At 38.4% G+C, this 20004-nt stretch overlaps 2 protein-coding genes across 5 annotated transcripts in view; one reads left to right on the top strand and one right to left on the bottom strand.

Annotated features, from left to right (window-relative positions):
* The window catches only part of ACSM3 (acyl-CoA synthetase medium chain family member 3), a 23481-nt gene extending 3910 nt beyond the window's left edge, over positions 1-19571 (top strand). The window contains exons 3-13 of the mRNA XM_039233662.1: positions 1554-1761; positions 4399-4542; positions 4648-4804; positions 5059-5138; positions 7557-7680; positions 8677-8757; positions 14122-14223; positions 15401-15528; positions 15638-15737; positions 18695-18814; positions 19427-19571. Of these exons, the coding sequence (XP_039089593.1) occupies positions 1554-1761; positions 4399-4542; positions 4648-4804; positions 5059-5138; positions 7557-7680; positions 8677-8757; positions 14122-14223; positions 15401-15528; positions 15638-15737; positions 18695-18814; positions 19427-19513 (1331 nt within the window). The 3' untranslated portion in view covers positions 19514-19571. The remainder of the gene's footprint in view (positions 1-1553; positions 1762-4398; positions 4543-4647; positions 4805-5058; positions 5139-7556; positions 7681-8676; positions 8758-14121; positions 14224-15400; positions 15529-15637; positions 15738-18694; positions 18815-19426) is intronic.
* The window catches only part of ERI2 (ERI1 exoribonuclease family member 2), a 54960-nt gene that overhangs the window by 26539 nt on the left and 8417 nt on the right, over positions 1-20004 (bottom strand). For 2 of the 4 annotated variants that reach the window (XM_039233660.1, XM_039233661.1), the window contains one exon: positions 17474-17703. In XM_039233660.1, coding sequence (XP_039089591.1) covers positions 17689-17703 — 15 coding nt within the window. In that variant the 3' untranslated portion in view covers positions 17474-17688. Of the gene's footprint in view, positions 1-141; positions 621-4257; positions 4420-4546; positions 4921-17473; positions 17704-20004 lie in introns of those variants that run through there. The other 2 variants (XR_005528642.1, XR_005528641.1) reach the window with 2 other exon arrangements.

Raw genomic sequence — 20004 nt, 5'->3', positions numbered from 1 at the left:
CTGAAACAGGCTCCAGGCTCTGAGCTGGCAGTCAGCACAGAGCCCGACGCGGGGCTCGAACCCACGAACTGCGAGATCATGACCTAAGCGAAAGTCGGACGCCCAACCGACTAAGCCACCCAGGCGCCCCTAATAGGTCCTTTTAAAGATAGGATATGAATAATATGTTAGCAGAAATTAATTATCTAAGGGTAATGCATTTAAATAAAGTGCTTCCTCTAGGCATCAAATGCTGGCTGTGAACTTGTTGTTAGAGAGTGCCTTTAAATTATTAACAGAAGGCTGTTAGGCCATGGCAGGCTAATCATTTATCCCCAGGTAGAGCATCTCTAAGGAATAACCTTGGAGTTAAAGCCTCATAAATGTTGCTGCATTGCCTGATTAGAAAGGAAAGATATTCTGAAGAACTTTGTGCTTTGGTCCTGATTGTTTCCTGAAGAACTCCACCAAGGGGCTTGTCCTTTCCAAAATGGAAAGATGAGTCAGTGTCAAGAGTCCAGGAATGAGCTCAGGAATGAGCAGGTATGTGTTCTTCAATCTTCCTTTCTTGCTGTGATGCTAGGAAGAGCAAAAACCATTGTGAAGCATATACCTTTCAGCCGTCTCCTGAGGGTCTGGACCTAGAGTGGTAGAGTCTGAGATATAAATATGGATACGTATAGATATATACATATTCTTGAAAGTCCATTAGTCCTTTGAGAAAATAATAGTTAAATGTGTTCAGTACTGTTCTATGCTCTTTATACATTTTAATTCATTTACTCCTCATTAATCTTATAGAATCTTCATTTTACAGAAGCAGAACCTAAGACTCATGGAGATGAATTGGCTTGTCCAAGGCCAAGCTATAAGACTATTTGACTCCAGAACACACCCTTAACCATTACACTACACTTACAGTGTAATTTATAGCAGGGAGAAGTAGAAGTGCAGAAAAGATGAATGCCTCAATTCTTCCCTTTGGAGAGAAATCATAAAACATTCATGTATGTTTTAAAAGGTGCTGGACTGAAGTAGTTAAGTGTATGGCTCTGGGGTCAGGTTACAGGGTTCAGTCTCTGCACTGCCAGTTTCTATGTCAGTGATCTTTGGCAAATTATTCATAGACCTTGTATTTTGTTTGTTTGGGTTTTTTTTTTTTTTTGCATGGATTAAATAAGTTAAAACATCCAAAACACTTACAATAGTATCTGGCATTTAGCCAATAGATGTTAGATAATATTGCTCTTCAATTGAAACTCTCTTCAAAAAAAAAAAAAAAAGGAAAAAAGAACTCTCTTCAAGTTGAACGTTATGAATGGTCTTCAGAGATAAGGTAATTATCCAGCATTTAACATACTTTCATGGTAATTCAAAAGGGTCACAGATTTTAAGATCCTTTGAAAGGCAAAAGCCAAATAATGAAAGGAAGATAAATAGATACCTAGACCAGTAAATGAAAAGTAAACTCATCCTGAGACATATAAAGTACACATGAGCTATCTACACTATCCTAACTAGCATGATAAAGGAAATCCTTCTTTCTATACATTGTTTCTTTTCTGCCCCTTTAGGGACAGTTTTAATTCCAGGAACTACTCAGCTGACCCAGAGAGACATTCTCTACAGACTACAATCTTCAAAAGCAAAGTGCATTATTACCAATGAAGTTTTAGCCCCTGCAGTAGATGCTGTTGCATCTAAATGTGAAAATCTGCACTCCAAGCTAATTGTATCTCAGAAACCCAAAGATGGGTGGGGGAACCTCAAGGAGATGATGAAGTGAGTAGCCATAATTCTTGTAAAACAGCTTTCCTAAAAGAAAGGCAATATTGAAAAGATAGATATTCAACCCACCTAAGTGATCAGATAAATGAAAATTAAAATGAGGCAAAGGGAACAACTGGTAATTATGGCTGCACCAACAGTGCAAAGCTCTGAGGCAGGAAGGAGGTTGGAGTGTTTTTTAGAGGTTAGGATCTCCAGGAAGCAGGCCCTGAGATAGAGATTAGTTGTGTAAGAAGTTTATTAAGGAGTTGTCTTGGGGTCAACACCTAAGAAGGAAGGGGAGGGATGTGCAATTGGATAGGAAGAAATTTATCTGTGACGCACCCCCAGAAAAACCCTTAGCCAACCCACTGGGGCATCTGGGGAATGGATAGCCCCTCAAAGCTATTCCCGGATAAAGTAAGAGGTCCTGGCCTTTATATAACCATACTGATCAGTAACTGGGTGTGGCCTATCTCTAGAAGGAGGGGTGAATGACCTTGAGCAAGGCAGCTGTCTTCAGACAAAGCAATCTCTAAAAGAGGGCTGGCTCCCAGCACCTGTGGGGAGCTAAGTCCTTCATTTCTGCAGCAGGATCTAGGAGGTGGCTCACAGCACCAATCACAGGGCTGTTATCATCTCCCAGAGAAACGGAGAAACACAATCAATTCTTCTCTGTAGGCTATATCATTTTCTTGCTGATAACAACACTTCACGTTATGAATAAGAACCCTTAACATTAATGGATGTGGTTATAAAACTGAGATACACTGATATCCAATCCCTGCTATGGAATGCTTCCAGGGGGTCACTTGGCACTCTGGCCAGGTACTGGTTCTCTCTTAGCTTTAGGCTGGCAGCCAGTTCCCTCTAGAATGAACTTCCTACCTTTACTCAAAGATTTGGAAGCATGCTTGCAACTATGGATTTGTTCCTACCGCCTCTAAAATAGCCAGCGTTTATTGAGTTCTTACCAAAAGTCAAGTACTGTTCTAATTAAAATTTTGTTATAATTGCAATAATGGGTAACATATATATGGCATTGGTTAGATGCCAAAAACTGCTCCAAGCATTCACATATATTAACTCATTTAAACATCACAATAACCCAAGGAGCAGGTACTATAGTAATACAGATGAAGAAGGTCAAATGCTACTATCTGGCAGAGCTGAGTTACAAACCTAGGGATTCTGGCTTCTGAGCCACACTCCTAAAGGCTATATGTTCACTACCTGTAGGGGTGAGAGATTAGTATGATAACCCCACCTTAGTTTTCAAAAGCAACCATATTTATAATGAAGTGATAAGTACACCGCGATAGGTACTATTTTTAAGGAAGAAAATTATGGAACATAGACTAAATACCTAGTCTAGCTTTGTTAGGCTTTGAAAACAGCTTCTTGGGTGCCTGGGCGGCTCAGACATTAAGCATTAGGTCATGACCTCAGGGCTGGTGAGTTGGAGCCCCGCTTCCCTCTTTCCTCTCACTCTCTCCTCCCTCTCCCCCTGCCCCTTCTAGGATTCTCTCTCTCGTTCTCTCTGTCCCCCCTCACTTGTGCCCTCTCGAAAGAAAGAGAGAAAGAGAGAAAGAGAGAAAAAAAGAAAGGAAGAAAGGAAGAAAGGAAGAAAGGAAGAAAGGAAGAAAGGAAGAAAGAAAGAAAGAAAGAAAACCAGCTTTTCTATAATTCTCTTGGCCTGGATTTTCTTTTTTTTTTTTAATTCAGCATCTTCGTTGGGTTTTTTTTTTTTTTAATTTTTAATGTCTTTTATTTATTTCTGAGAGAGACAGCGTGAACAGGGGAGGGTCAGAGAGAGAGGGAGATACGGAATCCAAAACAGTCTCCAGGCTCCGAGCCAGCTGTCAGCACAGAGACCGACATGGGGCTTGAACCCACGAACTGTGAGATCATGACCTGAACAGAAGTCGGAGGCTTAACCGACTGAGCCACCCAGGGGCCCCTTGGCCTGGATTTTCTAATTCATTCATTCTCAGCCTAATACTCCCAGATAAAATCTCTGTGTGCAGCGTTTACCTCCTCTCAGCTGCCCTAATGTAGGGCCTCTTGGCAGCCCAGTTATCCTTCAGAACTACAGCTGAACAATGTGGGAATTACCAGCCTGCCTTATACCATTACGCGTGACTTCTATGAACATATTCACTTTTTAAAATGTTTATATATTTATATATTTATTTGCAAGCAGGGGAGGGGCAGAGAGAGAGGTAAAGAGAGAATCCCAAGCAGACGGCACACTGTTAGCGCAGAGCCCGACATGGGGCTTGAATCCACAGACCATTAGATCATGACCCTAGCAGAAATCAAGAGTCAGACACTTAACTGATTGAGCCACCCAGGCATCCTATTGAGTTTTTTTTTTTTTTAATGCTTCAACTCTTCTTTAACATACAGTAAAAACACTATGAAACCAGCGATAATAAATGGGCTATGATGATTACATTTAGTTTAATTCCAGAAAGCACCTAAAAAGATAGAGAAAGAGATAGTTTTTACCTTGGAATTCAACCTAAGTCAATGAGGACTGATCCATAAGGTGAAGAGGTCCGAGTAGATGGTTTCTCAAATTCTTTGCTGTGGTAACAGTTCATGGTGCTGCGTTTCATGTGCAGAATCACTGTAGTTCTTCCTTTGCAGACATGCCAGTGACAACCACACCTGTGTGAAGACAAAACATGATGAGATGATGGCCATTTACTTTACGAGTGGAACAAGCGGATCTCCAAAAATGACCGGACACACCCACAGCAGTTTTGGTTTAGGATTATCTGTAAATGGAAGGTACCTTCACAGAGCTGTAGCTTGACATGCCAATACCGTGGAGGTGCTGATTCATTTACTGGTCTTTTAAATTTGTTTTTCCTACATATATCCTTGTTTTCCCAGGTTCTGGCTGGATTTGACACCTTCAGATGTGATATGGAATACCTCAGACACAGGCTGGGCAAAGTCTGCATGGAGCAGCATCTTTTCTCCATGGACCCAGGGAGCATGTGTATTTGCACATTATTTGCCACGTTTTGAGCCAACTTCCATCTTGCAGGTAACGGAGAGCATAAGAGGTCACCTTTAGAAGTGCTTTAGCAGGGTCCCTGACAGGACTGATAAATACAGTAACTTGTAGAAATCTGAGTAGACAACATGATTTAAGGTATTATCCTGAAAAGATACACAGACAAAAGGTATGAGTGCATTTATGTTAGAATAAACAATGTTTAAGTTGTGCTGTGCCTTAAATAAACATTTAGGGACTTATTAAAGTTGTAGTAAGACCAAGAATTCACTTCTAAATTGCAGACACTTTCCAAGTTTCCCATCACCGTCTTCTGTTCAGCGCCAACTGCATACCGAATGCTTATACAGAATGATATGACCAGGTAAGAAATGTTGGTAAATAGTCATTTAGTGGGGGGTTGGAGAGAGGAAGAGGAAGCCATAAAATAAGAGATCTTTCTGCCTAAAAACATAGTCCCACAATGACAAACCAGATTAGATTAAACGTTCCTTATGCCAAACTTAGAAAAGGGGGTTTGAAACTGGCTATTTTGTTAAATCTTTTAGTGTAGTTGAAAGTAGATGGTATACTTTAAATTTATAAAAAAGAAAAAAATTTTGTTCTGGGTGCCTGTGATGTTCTTTCGAGGTGAATTATAATATTGATGCGAATTTATTTGTATGATTAGATTCTATAATATGCTCAAATAAGATATAACCATTTAATATAATTTCATTCCATTTAATATTTGGAAATGTGCTCTGAAATACATGAAAATGTTTAGAATAGCTTGTGTTATTTATGTTGGGAAAATGCACTGAATTAGAGAAACTTATGAGTATTTAATAACTTCCTTACACAGGACAGGTGAAAATGATATTTGGGTTGTTATATCCTATGAACCATTTGTAAATGTCTTAATTTGATGTAAATATCTCTGCAACAAAATAGAAACTTTTTAACTTCAAGTAGCCCTAACTATGAGAGTGCTTATTACACAGCTATTTAGATTGGGCACTTCATCTGATTGACAGAGGATAGCTGTTTTTTAACCCCTCCTGAAAGTTTGGTGATGCAGATTGTGGTGTGGATGTTAAAAACTATACTGTTCTAAAAAGAAACTAGCTTTGTAGAGTTATATATACCTGTAATTATACCCACAAAAAACAATATTTGGGGTACATCTTGGGGCTTGAATATAAAATCTTTTAGTAACTTTTCCCCCTGTGTAAGTTACTGTTAATGGTTTGTGGTACAACATCATTCTCTAGAATACTAAGTGGAAGTAGATGCTCCCTACTTTTCATGCTGAAGTGGACCAGTGTCTATGAAGAGTGACAAATAAAGTTAATAACGATTCCAAAAACCCCCCAGAAAACCCATAGTTCCACACTAGTAGGTATGGAATTTAACAGTCTCTTCATCCCCTCTCCTTCTTGCTTTCATTCTTTAAATCATAATTATTACAACCAGTGCAGGCACCCCCATGCAAAGTGAGAAAATGGAGGGTTCAGCCACAGGTATACCCCTGGGCCTAGAGGCTATGGATAAGAGAGTATTTAATCTTTGGATGATAAATGTTACCTGAGCCAAGAAAGAGAAATTATCCCAATGTGGAGCCCTGTCCCAGCAAATAGGAAAAATGAATGTCTTTTACTCTTGATTCCATATGAAAGGGTATATTGGTAAATATTTTTTAATTATTAAAATTGCTAAAACTTTTTGAATAGGAAATATTTAATACGAAAAAAAATTCAATAGGTTTATAAGACTGTAGAATGGAGTCTTCCTCCAAATCTTGTCCTCAGTCTCAGTTCTCCTTCTCCCTGAAATCTGTGCTTATACAAACCAATATGCCAGTATTCTTCCTCCCCACCTTTTATAAACATAAATGGAAACACAGTATGTTCACAGTTCTGCACCTTCCTTTTTTTTTGCCTAACAGTACCTCCTGGAACTGTGTTCTATCCAGCGCTATCCAATATGATAACCACTAGCCACATGCAATTATTTAAATTTAGCTTTAATTAAATTAAAAATTCACTTTCAAGTTGCACTAGCCATGTTTCAAGTGCTCAGTAGCCAAATAGGGCTAGGTGATACTGCAGTGGATAGTGCAGATAATAGAACATTTTGATTGTGGCAAAAAATTCTATTGGACAACAATGTCCAGGAGCTTCCTTCTTCTTCTTCTTCTTCTTTTTTTTACAGCTCTATAGGATTCCACTGCATAAATATTCCACAGCCAATTTAACCACACAATTGGTAAATTCTTATCACCGATTTAAAATGTTATTATGCAATACCTTCCCTGAGGATGACATAGCTTTTTTTTTTTTTTTAAACAACAAATCACATGCTCCCAGAAAGAGGGGAAGAAAATGGATGTCTTGGGAGTCATTTTATGATGCTAAGATGGTTTGTTTATTTTGTATTGAAGAGAAGAGTAAGGAAGGAACTAAAACACACTTCATATTGATTTTCATTAGAAATAACCCTAATTTGGGGCGCCTGGGTGGCTTAGTTGGTTAAGCGTCCGACTTTCACTTGGGTCATGATCTTGCGGTTCGTGGGTTCAAGCCCCGCGTCGGGCTCTGTGCTGACTGCCAGCTCAGAGCCTGGAGCCTGTTTCGGAGTCTGTGATTCCCTCTCTCTGACCCTCCCCTGCTCATGCTGTCTCTCTCTCTCTCTCTCTCCTAGAAATAAATAAAACATTTAAAAAAAATTAAAAAAAAAAGAACCCTAATTTTAATTTCTCTCTTTTTGTCTCCTAATTTTAACTTATATGTTTTCTGAGAAGCTGTAAGTTCAAAAGCTTAAAGCACTGTGTGAGTGCTGGGGAACCAATCAATCCTGAAGTGACTGAACAGTGGAGAAACTGGACAGGTCTGGATATCTACGAAGGATACGGACAGACCGAAACGGTATATGACCTCATTGAAAAGACAAGGACGGACTCTACTTAGCTGGATAAATTAGAAAGTGATATATGTATAAATATATATAACTTATAAATTTTAAAATAAGTATTTATTATATCCTTACAACCCTTATTATTTGAGGGATGGGGAGGTAGAGGAGTGGTTAGAAGAGTGGTTTAAAGAAAGTTGGAGGGAAGCTAGTTGCAAAAAAACTCTGTAACAGATACAGTTGTTTAAGTGGCCATTCATTTAGAAAAACTATTATAAAGCTGATCAGGGCAAGGGCATTAAAATATATTTTAAATGAAAGAATGCTAGATCAACAGACAGATTTCCCCTTATAAAAGAGGGAACTTTCTTAAGGCTGCCTCAAAAATGGAAAATGCTGAGTTCCTTGCTACTTGAAATATTAAGAGTTCACGTAGATAACTCCTTGGCAATTATACTCTAAAAGGGGTTATGTAAAGAGCTTGGAGAAATAAGAAGAAGAAATTCAAGAGGAAGTGAATAAACTCATAACAAATGTGGTTATTATGTTAGGAAAAGGAGTCATGCAATGGAGCAAAAAAAGGAAAGGCTGAAAGAAATTTTTCATAGTGTGTCTTTTTATAATGCTTCTATTTATAAATCATAAGAATGGTAAAAAATTAAAATACCAAAAATAAAATTTACAGATGTATTAAAGAGAAAGAGCAGAACAACTGTCATGCTAATATGGGTATAAATGTTTTCATAAATATGGATATGTTAGTAATTATCAAGTGTTATAACTTTACTGTATGTATTTGTTTAGTGTCTATCTCTATACTCCTGGAGGGCAGAAAATTTGTTTTATTTTGAGCCTGATTCATCATAAGTTCTCAATAATTATTTGTTGAATGAATGCATGTGGATAAATAATAAATTTTAATGAAACTAAATGAATGAATGAATGAATGAAATTAAAATGAATTTTAAGTTATTTGTAAAGTTACTTTATTCTTTCTTCTTCTTAACTAGGTGCTAATCTGTGGAAATTTTAAGGGAATGAAAATTAAGCCTGGCTCAATGGGAAAGCCATCTCCTGCTTTTGATGTTAAGGTTTGCACATCCCCTTCCAGGAGACTATTTAACAACCCAATCTGTTTACCACCTACCCCTATACTCCTAGTTTTGGTGATGATTTCATGCTACTTCCTTGATATCTTAATTTTCATGTATTAGAAATGGATTAGAGACATTAGTTTAATGGTCTTCCTTTTTTTTTTTTTTTTTTAGCAAAGCAGTGGCTTGTGCCAAGCAGTTCTAAATATTTTATACATGTTAATCCATTTGATTCCCAGAAATAACTTATGAGAGACCAATATGGCTGAAGGAGTATGAGAGATATAGGCTTCTAGTTATAGAATGAATAAGTTACAAAGTGAAAAGATACAGCATAGGGCATATAGTCATTCAATACAATACAATATAGTACTGTAATTGTAATGTATGGTGACATATGGTAGCTACATTTGTGAACATAGCATAATATATAAACTTGTCAAATCATTATATTGTACGCTTGAAACTAATGTAACATTGTATGTACAATGTTATACATAATGTAACATTATAAAAAATAAAAAAGAACCATTTTACAGATGAGGCACAGAGAGGGAAGGAATTCACCAGAAGTCACATAGCTAGTGGCTACAGTGTGGAACTCAATCCCCAGCAATCTGGTTCTAATATCTGTATTCTTTTAAAAAAAAATTTTTTTTAATGTTTTATTTATTTCTGAGAGAGAGAGAGACAGTGTAAGCAGGGGCGGGGTCAGAGAGAGAGGGAGACACAGAATCTGAAGCAGGCTCCAGGCTCTGAGCTAGCTGTCAGCACAGAACCTGATGCGGGGCTCGAACCCACAAACTGTGAGATCATGACCTGAGCTGAAGTCGGAAGCTTAACAGACTGAGCCACCCAGGTGCCCCAATATCTATATTCTTAATCACATCATCACACTGCTCTTTCTGATGAAGGAGGTCAAGATCTCCTGAGGGGGTCAAGTAGGCCAAAGGAAGTTACAGTTTATAGTGGCTTAAGTATTTTTCTCTTTCCCCAGTCCTACTGGGTCATTTCCTGGCTCTCTTTAACACCTGATCCCTAGGGAGCATCCTATTCTCCTATCTGCATACTTTTTACAGGATTAGGATTGTTCTCAGATCAACACACCCAAAGCAAGGTATAGCCAAAGGAGCTTACACTAAATTATAAGAGAAAACCATAGCATAGCAACAAAAACACAAAATGGATGAGCTTATAGAATGGAGAGCTCAGAACCAAACCTAAATGAGGGTTAGTTATAGATTAGATCAATGCTTCCAAAGCTTTTCCAATCATAGAATCACATGGATACTTGTTTAAAAACACTAATCCTCAGGCCCCTTCTAGGTGGGACTCCAAAATCTTTGTTTTAAACAGACACCCCAATTCTTATAATTAGGTAAATCTGAAAGTTTAGATGAAATTGATTGCTGATGTCAGTTTATTGAATAAACCAAATGCTGGGTTCTTTCCCTGACTTTAACGTTGCTGAGAACCTTGTCTAGACAGGTTTGCCTTGGGGCATCTGGGGGTCTCAGTCGTTAAGCTTCCGACTTTGGCTCAGGGCATGATCTGGCAGTCTGTGAGTTCGAACCCTGCCTCCAGCTCTGTGCTGACAGCTCAGAGCCTGGAGCCTGCTTCAGATTCTGTTTCTCCCTCCCTCTCTTCCCCTATCTGGCTTGCACTCTGTTTCTCTCTCTTCCTCTCTCAAAAATAATTAAACGTCTAAAAAATTTTTTTAAAAAAGATAGGCTTGCCTGATGGTTCAGGTCTGGTTCTGCTATTCACTAGGTGAGTGTCTTTGGGTAAATTGTTAAAGTTTCAGTTTCCTGATTTGTAAAATAGGGACTATGGTTACCAACTTGGGACTTACTTGGTTGTAGCACTGAAAGTTATACATCCCAGGGACACTCTCCTACCTTAGTCCTGGGCAAATTGAGGTTGGTTGGTGCCCTATATAATGAAACTGATATCATACGTTTCTTGTGAGGATTAAATGAGGTAATATCTCTAAAGAGCATAACAAAGTGCTTGGCACATAATAAAGTTCTAAAAGATAGGTGCCATTATAACCATTCAGCTCTCCCTTGCATTCCCTTCCTTTGAAAAGCCTTTTTTTAAAAAAAAAAAATGTTTATTTATTTATTTATTTATTTATTTATTTATTTAGAGTGTAGGAAAGAGGGAAGGGCAGAGAGAGAGGAAGAGGAGGGAGGGAAGGCGGGGGCAAAGAGAGGGGGAGACAGAGGATCCAAAGCAGGCTCTGCACTGACAGCAGAAAGCCCGATGTGGGGCTCAAAATCATGAACCGCAAGATCATGACCTGAGCCAAAGTCAGACACTTAACCAGCTGGGCCACCCAGGCGACCCTGAAAAGCTTTTCTTTTTTTTTTTTTTTTCCAGCTATGTTTTTATTTTTTTTTAAAATTTTTTAATGTTTTATTTATTTCTAGGAGAGAGAGAGAGAGAGACAGCGTGAGCAGGGGAGGGTCAGAGAGAGAGGGAGTCACAGACTGAAACAGGCTCCAGGCTCTGAGCTGGCAGTCAGCACAGAGCCTGACACGGGGCTCGAACCCACGAACCGCGAGATCATGACCTAAGCGAAAGTCGGACGCTTAACCGACTAAGCCACCCAGGCGCCCCTGAAAAGCTTTTCTAAGAAGAGAAGTTCGGGGATTTCTGGTTACATTCTGTAAACAGGCTTCATTGATTTATAGGTTGCCTTAGATTGGAGAAAGAAATATTGATAATTAAGCATTATCATGCCTGCATTGTATGTAATCAGGTTGGCATTTTACAAAGTTGTGTTCCTTTCTTCCCTCTTAATGAAAATTCCCAACATGTGTTGCTATGAAGTTCTCACAGTACAGCTTTACTCACACGAATCCCAACAGCAATGTATCACCACTTCCCCACTAATTTAAGCCCTGTGGATTTCTGGAGCAACTGTATTTGAATACAAAGAAGGGTGTGGCCAAGAGGAAAACCGTGCTCTGTCATGCATCCCCAGTCAGCAAAACTATTTTCATTTTTCCCCCAATTTTTTATTCTAATAAAATACACGTAAAATTTATCATCTTGAGCATTTTAAGTGCACAATTCAGTGGTATTAAATGCATTCATAATATTGTGTTCCTATTACCACTATCCATCCCCATAACTCTTTTCATCTCATAAAACTGACTCCATATCCATTAAACGGTAACTTCCCTTTCCTCAATGCCTCCAGCCCTGGCAACTACCATTCTCCTTTCTACCTTTATGACTACTATTTATAAGTGGAATCATAGAGCATTCATCTTTTTGTAATAGCTTATCACACTTAGCATCATGTCCTCAAGTTTCATCCATGTAGCATGTGTCAGAATTTCCTTCCTTTTCAAGGCTGAATAATATTCCATTGTACTGGCTATAACATATTTTTGCTTTTCCATTCATCTGCAATGGGTGCTTGGGTTCTTTCCACATTTTAGCCATTACAAATATCTCTTCAAGAACATGCTTTTAATTTAGATATATACCTAGAAGCAGAAATGCTAGATCACATGGTAATTCTATTTTTAATTTTTTTGAGGAACTGCCATACTGTTTTCCACAGTGCCTATATCATTCTTTCATTCCCACAATGCCTAAGGGTTCCAATTCTTCCATATCCTCACCAACATTTATTTTCTATTTTTTTGATAGTAGCGATCCTAATGGGTGTGAAGTGGTATCTCCTTGTAGTTTTGATTTGCATTTCCCTAATACAGCTATCTTCATTTTTAACTTTTCCCCAAGAGCTCTTATTACTGCTTTTGTTACCTAGCTAAGAGCATCTGCAGTGACATCCTGGAATCTGGGGATATACACCAACCAGCTGGATATCAGATTCTTGCAACTTCAAAGCTCAAAGCCCACAATTTTCATGATTTTAAGACCAACATGATTCTCTCCAGAAATAGAACATTTTATATCTTTCTCATCTATTAGAGAGCAGTCTGTGAGAAGTATTTGGAACTCTTAAAACATCTCCTTTCCATCAGTAATTCCTTGATACTGGAGCCAAATATTCTTTAGATGACTGGATGGTAATTTATATTTTTTTATTTACAAAAACTTAAAAGTAAGATTTTACAGTCAGAATTCCTTTGCCTTTCAAGTTTCTCTTTGGAGACATAGCTCATTTCCATGTAAAGTGCCAAATAAGTATTATACCCTTATTTTCCACACAAACCATTTCCACACAAACCTAGGTTTGAAGGCTCTTGGTGGATATATATAAAAGCAGAGTAGAGTGTTCATATTTAAAAAGAGATAAAAGTTACTTAAAGCAAAATCTGGTACATGAGTTAAACAATCAACCTGAGAAATGTTAATCTGGATTTTTAAAAATTGGATTGAACTCCCTGGAGAGATTCTACAAAGTGTAATGATGAAAAGGATAGGCTCTGGAGTGTGGTTGCTGAGATTTGAATTCCAGCTTAGTCATGTACTTTGTTGCTTATACTCTGCACCTCAGTCTCCTCATATGTAAAGTGAGCACAGTAATAGTGCTAACCAGATAGGACTGTTGTAAGGACTAAAGAAAAAAAATACATGTGACATACTTAGAGCTGTAGCATTTATTACTTGGAATGCAGTCAGTGCTTACAAAATGCTAGGTACCTCAGGGAACCAGGAGGACTGGGGAGAAGGTTTAAGAAAGCAGGACTTTTAGGGGTGCCTGGGTGGCTTAGTCGGTTAAGCGTCCGACTTTCGCTTAGGTCATGATCTCGCGGTTCATGGGTTCGAGCCCCGCCTCAGGCTCTGTGCTGACTGCCAGCTCGGAGCCTGGAGCCTGTTTCAGTCTGTGACTCCCACTCTCTCTAACCCTCCCCTGCTCACGCTGTCTCTCTCTCTCTCTCCTAGAAATAAAACATTAAAAAAAAAAAAAAAGAAAGAAAGCAGGACTTTTGGCATACTCACCAGTGTCTCCACCAGAGAACATTCCCCTTTCCCTGCTTTATAATGGGCTCCTGAGTAAAGTTTTGTTTGTTCCACATTAAAGTTTGAAAAACCAGTAATGAAATATTTACTTGAGAGTAAGAGATAATCAAGATATATTGCCAATTGATAAAAGTAAAAGTTTATTATAAGGTGATTCTATTTTTTTATGTCTATATTGTCTCAAAAAATATCATCAAAAATGTGATTATTGCTAGATAGTGGAATTAAAGGTATTTTTTTATTCTTTCACATTTTGCTAACTTGCATTTTATAATATATTTTGCACTAAGAATGTAAGTAATACATATTTCTTTTGGGAATTTAAAGTAAATTTAAGAGACAAAGCATGTAAAAAGTTAACATGGCGCACTAAATCAAAAATACTCTTAAATAAATTGTTCTATTTTATCCTAGATTTTAGACATAAATGGCAATGTCCTACCTCCTGGAGAAGAAGGAGATATTGGCATTCAAGTCCTACCTAACCGACCACTTGGCCTTTTTGCTCATTACATAGTAAGAGACTTATTTTCTATGTATTTCTCAAAAGGAGAGCCTGGGTGGCTCAGTTAGTTAAGCATCGACTCTTGATATGGGCTCAGGTCATTATCCCAAGGATTGTAGGTTTGAGTTCCGCAACGGGCTCTGTGGTGACAGTGTGGAACCTGTTTGGGATTCTCTCCCTCTTCTGCCCCTCCCCTGCTTGCTCTCTCTCTCTCTCTCTCTCCTCAAAATGAATAAATAATACAAAAAAATATATATTTTTAAAAAGCGTTTGCTAACTATCTCTATTTGTCACAAAACACACCTAGGATAGGTGCTTGGCTTTTTCTTGACTCATTGTCCTGAATAGTAATCCCTCAGATAGGAAACTGAAGAAATGCCCAAATGCTTATTCACCCTGGCCTAGATCACTGCTCCAGGCCCATGAGAGTTAGAGAAGGGAGCCCAAGAAAGACAGCCCTCTTCGTATACACTGATCCTCTCCGATACAAGACAGCAAGCAATCGTTTTCCTGAAATATGATTAGTGATTTCCCTTCTTGAGAGCAGTGAGAGGGAAGGAAAATGGGGCAGTGGGATTAAGTAAATGTCTTTTACTAGAGACTTTCCAGGCTCCCTAGTGTTTGCAAATCTAGTTTCATGTCTAACTGAAGTATATACATATATATTAAAGTTTCTATCGATATAATCAAAAGTCCAGGTTCTACTTGTCAGTTTACCTAATGTACCAGTACTTCATTTTTTCTCTTGCCAAAGTTACAGAACCAGTTTTGTTTGTAAAACAAAACACAAAAACAGAAAAACTGTTCTTTGAATTATTAGGTGCTGGTGCTTTCTTTCAACTCTGAGTATTCACTTCTCCCTTTTTCTACCTCTGTTAGATATTAGCCACTTAGCAAAAGACTTAATTAGCCCATGTCTTGGAGCTCTGAACTCCTGCAGTGTTTAGTGATCATCAAAGAAAATTCTCAGGATGGCAGCATGCCTAGTCTTTGTAACTGTAGTTTACCTCTCTTAGATTGGGCTAGATCAATGCTGGAATTGCATCCTTATTTCATACACTGGCTCCTCTTCATTCCAAGGCTTCTCAAAGAAACCAAACTTTTTTTTCTCCTTCCACACTTAAAAATCCAACTGAACAGAAGATTCACATTCACAGTAATATTAATAAAATGCTACTTGTTTCACAGGATAATCCTACAAAAACAGCTTCAACCCTACGAGGCAATTTCTATATCACTGGGGACAGGGGCTATATGGATGAAGATGGATATTTCTGGTTTGTTGCAAGATCAGATGATATCATATTATCCTCTGGGTAATTTTCTTTTTCATCTGTACATATGTGTAAGTTAATTGATCATCAGTGTTCTGGAGTGAACCTGCTGCTCACCTTTATAAAGTCCTGTCATATGTTTATTTCCCAGCTACAGAATTGGACCATTTGAGGTAGAAAGTGCCCTGATTGAGCATCCTGCAGTTGCAGAGGCAGCTGTTGTCAGCAGCCCAGATCCCATCAGGGGAGAGGTAAAAAAAAAACTGATTCATCTTCACTTTATAATTTGTTGGCAATATAACACATACTTTTCAACAGTTTATGGAAACACGATTATCCAAATGATTCATTCACTAACTATGCAAGTGAGATAGTCATTAGTAAATATGCTAGTCAGGAAAGAATTGCTAAGGATAAGATTGAAAATATATCTAAGAAATTTGAATTCTTTCCATGCAGGGATGGTATGAACGCCAACAATCCAGGCTCACAGCAGAGGTCATGCCAGAGATCAGCTAGATAGGATCAAGTTATTCCCCAGGTCTGGAAACAACATGGTCCCTAATGTAGCTGAGGAGGATAGGCTGGCATCAGATATCAGGGGTGGGAGCAGTGTCAGAGATAGGAACTGAGGCAGCAACTAGAAGTAGGCTGGGTAGGTAGCAAGCAGAGAATTCAGGAAATAAGCTGTGAATAAGACAGGAGTCTTGAAAGGTCTTCCTTTTTTTTTTTTTTTTTAAGTACGTGCCCAATGATGGGCTTGAACTCACAACCCTGAAATCAAGAGACACATGTTCTACTGACTGAACCAGCCAGGCACCCCTGAAAGCTCATTCTTTTGGGGTTGATCAAATGATAGTTTGGGTTTAAAGTTTCCATGCCACTCTTCAGGTCCCCTTTGCTAGGCAGGGCCTCCAATATTCCAGATAGATGATCTGATGATTATTGAAATTTATTCCTTCACTCTGAACTCCACCAGTAGGATCACATAGCTCTTTGGAATTTGAAGGCCATTGGGCACTATTAGACCTATGCAATGATAGAAATACTCTCTATCTGCACCATCCAATACAATAACCACACATGGCTATAAAGAACTTGAGATATGGCTAGTGTGATTGAGAAAAAATTTATTTCATTTTAATTTAAACAGCTGCATGTGGCATGTGGCTCTTCTCATAAAATGCAAAATTTTGCATAGAATTTCAGAGAAATTCTGAAGCCCACTTAAAGGATTTTAGTTAAAAAAATTGGATGTGCATCTGGATGGCACAGTCACTTAGACATCTGACTCTTGATTTTGGCTCAGGTCATGATCTCAGGGTCATGGGACTGATCCCCACATTGAGCTCCATGCTAAGCATGATATCTGGTTGAGATTCCCTCTCTCTCTCTCTCTCTCCCTCTGCCCCTTCTCTGGTTGTGCTCTCCCTCACTCTAAAACAAAACAAAAACAAACCAAAAAAAAACAAAAAAACCCCCAAAAACAAAAAACTTGTACTTCTAATACTACTATAACTAATACTTAATATTTCTGATGACTTAGCATGTTCTAGGTATTAGAAGCCCTACAAAGGGCCTGTATATGTTAACTTATTTAATCCTCACAACCTCTTTTTTGGGGGAAGGAAACTGAGGCATAGAAATGTATTCTAACTTCCCCAAGATTACACAACCAAGTGTGATTTGAACCCAGGCTGTCTGATTTTAGAGTTCATGCTCTTAACCATGTTAGGGTATTTCTTATAAATTTACCATCTTATGTAATGACTTATAAAGACTTTTATAAAGTAGGCCTTATCCAAGGTTTAGAAGTCATCAATATGCAAACTAATAATTACAAACATTAGTTCTCAGTGTGCTATACAAACTTATAGCAAGGATAAATTTAATTCATAAAAATGTTGATAAAGCAGAAGAGCAGGTATAAACACAAACATTTTATGAAATATCAAAAAATGGATAGGACAAAATTATATAAATGCATATATACATGATCTAAAAACATGGGCAGGATTTTCCATAACACTTCAAATAAGAGTGAATTTCGAAAAATAAGATTTGTGAGCATTATGTGATAGTCAATTCTGTCTTCTGTCAATTAGGGAGCAATGGTCACCACCATCACGTCTACTCTTGTTCCTCAGCGCCAGGTAATTAGAGTAATAGCAAAATGGCTGTTGGAATCTTCACAGCCTTGCATCAATACAAGTGTCTCTGGAATAAAGAGTGAGCAGTCTCAATGAACTGTTCCCTTCAACATGGATATGGCAAACTAAGTGTGAATACTCTTTATAAGGGCCATACTGAGGGTGGGGAACTAGAAACTAGACTAGATCAGGCTAGGTTGTTACCCAAGAGAGTGTGCTTAGTATGTTGCTGAATTTCTAAAAAGAAATTTTCTTTTCTTTTCTTTTTTTAAATTTTTTTTTATTTATTTCTAGGAGAGAGAGAGACAGTGTGAGCAGGGGAGGGTCAGAGAGAGTGGGAGATACAGACTGTGAAATAGGCTCCAGGCTCTGAGCTGGCAGTCAGCACAGAGCCTGACGCGGGGCTCGAACCCACGAACCGCAAGATCATGACCCAAACAAAAGTTGGACGCTTAACCGACTAAGCCACCCAGGTGCCCCAAAAAAGGAAATTTTCTTGAAAGAGATAAAAGATGAGGCAAAAAGTCAAGGACAAAGACAGGTCAGAAACAGAAACAGGTCAGAAAGCAGATGTTAGATAAGAAGGTTCAAGTTCATTAACATTATCGGCAAAGCAGGGGTCCTAGAAATTCTTGTATTAGATACCAAACAGGAGGTGTGGGACTCAACTGGCTGGCTTAAGAGCACAGAGCTGGGATCAAACTCTATGAAGCCTTCTGCCCCCAATCCCAGGCACTTAGATTCCCAGTTAGAGAAAGTAAACAAGGCACACTGAAACATAAAAATACACAACTCAGGGCGCCTGGGTGGCTTAGTCGGTTAAGCGTCTGACTTTCGCTTAGGTCATGATCTCACGGGTCGTGGGTTCGAGCCCCACGTCAGGCTCTGTGCTGACTGCCAGCTCAGAGCCTGGAGCCTGTTTCAGAGTCTGTGACTCCCTCTCTCTCTCTGACCCTCCCCTGCTCACGCTGTCTCTCTCCTAGAAATAAATAAAACATTAAAATTTTTTAAAAAAAATACACAACTCATCTTGCTGGTGTTTCAATTTTTTTTTTCAGGTAGTAAAGGCTTTTATTGTTCTGACCCGGGATTACAAGTCACATGATCGAGAACAACTAAAAAAGGAGATTCAGGAACATGTAAAAAAAGTTACAGCACCTTACAAATATCCAAGAAAGGTAGGTATTCTAATTATGATGACAATTTGCTTAGTGTTCTGAAAATTTTCAGCTGTTTACTTTTTCCATTTTAATGAATAGTCTCAAACATGCTATACCAAATATTCCAAACTGAAGTAATGACATGGGTAAGAATCAGAATCTTTGGCATTAAAATTAAATTCTTGACTTAATTTGCTGGGTCATCTGGCTAATTGGGCTTGTAGTAAATACTAAATATCAAGAAAAAAACTCAATGATACCCCTCTCCTGTTTTGGTTGTTACCAAAACTCACCTAGATGGATACCCTAATTCTTTCATCTAGAGATAATAAAACTACTATATAATTCAATTTGTCTAAAGATGAAAAGTTCTTGGGGCGCCTGGGTGGCTCAGTCGGTTAGGCTTCTGACTTTGGCTCAGGTCACGATCTCACAGTTCGTGGGTTCGAGCCCCGTGTCAGGCTCTGTGCTGACAGCTCGGATCCTGGAGCCTGCTTTGGATTGTGTCTCCCTCTCTCTCTGACCCTCCTCTGCTCAAGCTGCCTCTCTTTCTCTCAGAAATAAATAAAACATTAAAAAAACAAAAAGATGAAAACTTCTTGGCTAATTTTCTTCCCTTACTACCAACAGGTAGAATTTATTCAAGAGCTGCCAAAGACTGTCAGTGGGAAGATAAAAAGAAATGAACTAAGGAAGAAAGAATGGGAAACAATTTAAATCCACTGTATTCTTTATCACAGTATCTATAATACAAAGACTGTAGAAACACATAATTATGGAGAGGTGATTAAAAATTTAATAGTATACTTGTAAATTGTTGATGTAAAACGACTTATGGTTGGGGTGCCTGGCTGGCTCAGTCAGTAGAGCATGCAACTCTTGATCTCAGAGTTGTAAATTTGAGCCCCACATTGAGTGTAGGATTACTTAAAAAAAATAAATAAATAAAATCTTTAAATAAAATATCTTGTGATTATAACATTAGAGGCTGAATTTTGAGAGTAAATATTAGGTAAATTCCTCTGCATTAGTGTCAGTGTTCTCATGACTTTGGTAATATAAAAAGAATACCATCAATTGCTGAGAAATTTAAAAAAATTTTTTTTTTAAATTTATTTCTAGGAGAGAGAGACAGCGTGAGCAGGGGAAGGTCAGAGAGAGAGGGAGACACAGACTCTGAAATAGGCTCCAGGCTCTGAGCTGGCAGT

The sequence above is a fragment of the Hyaena hyaena genome, unplaced genomic scaffold (genome assembly GCF_003009895.1).
Source record: "Hyaena hyaena isolate Hyena2069 unplaced genomic scaffold, ASM300989v1 scaffold_78, whole genome shotgun sequence".
In the NCBI taxonomy this organism is placed as follows: Eukaryota; Metazoa; Chordata; class Mammalia; order Carnivora; family Hyaenidae; genus Hyaena; species Hyaena hyaena.
The sequence above is the reverse complement of the archived record's forward strand: the minus strand, read 5'-3'. Positions and strand labels throughout refer to the sequence as shown.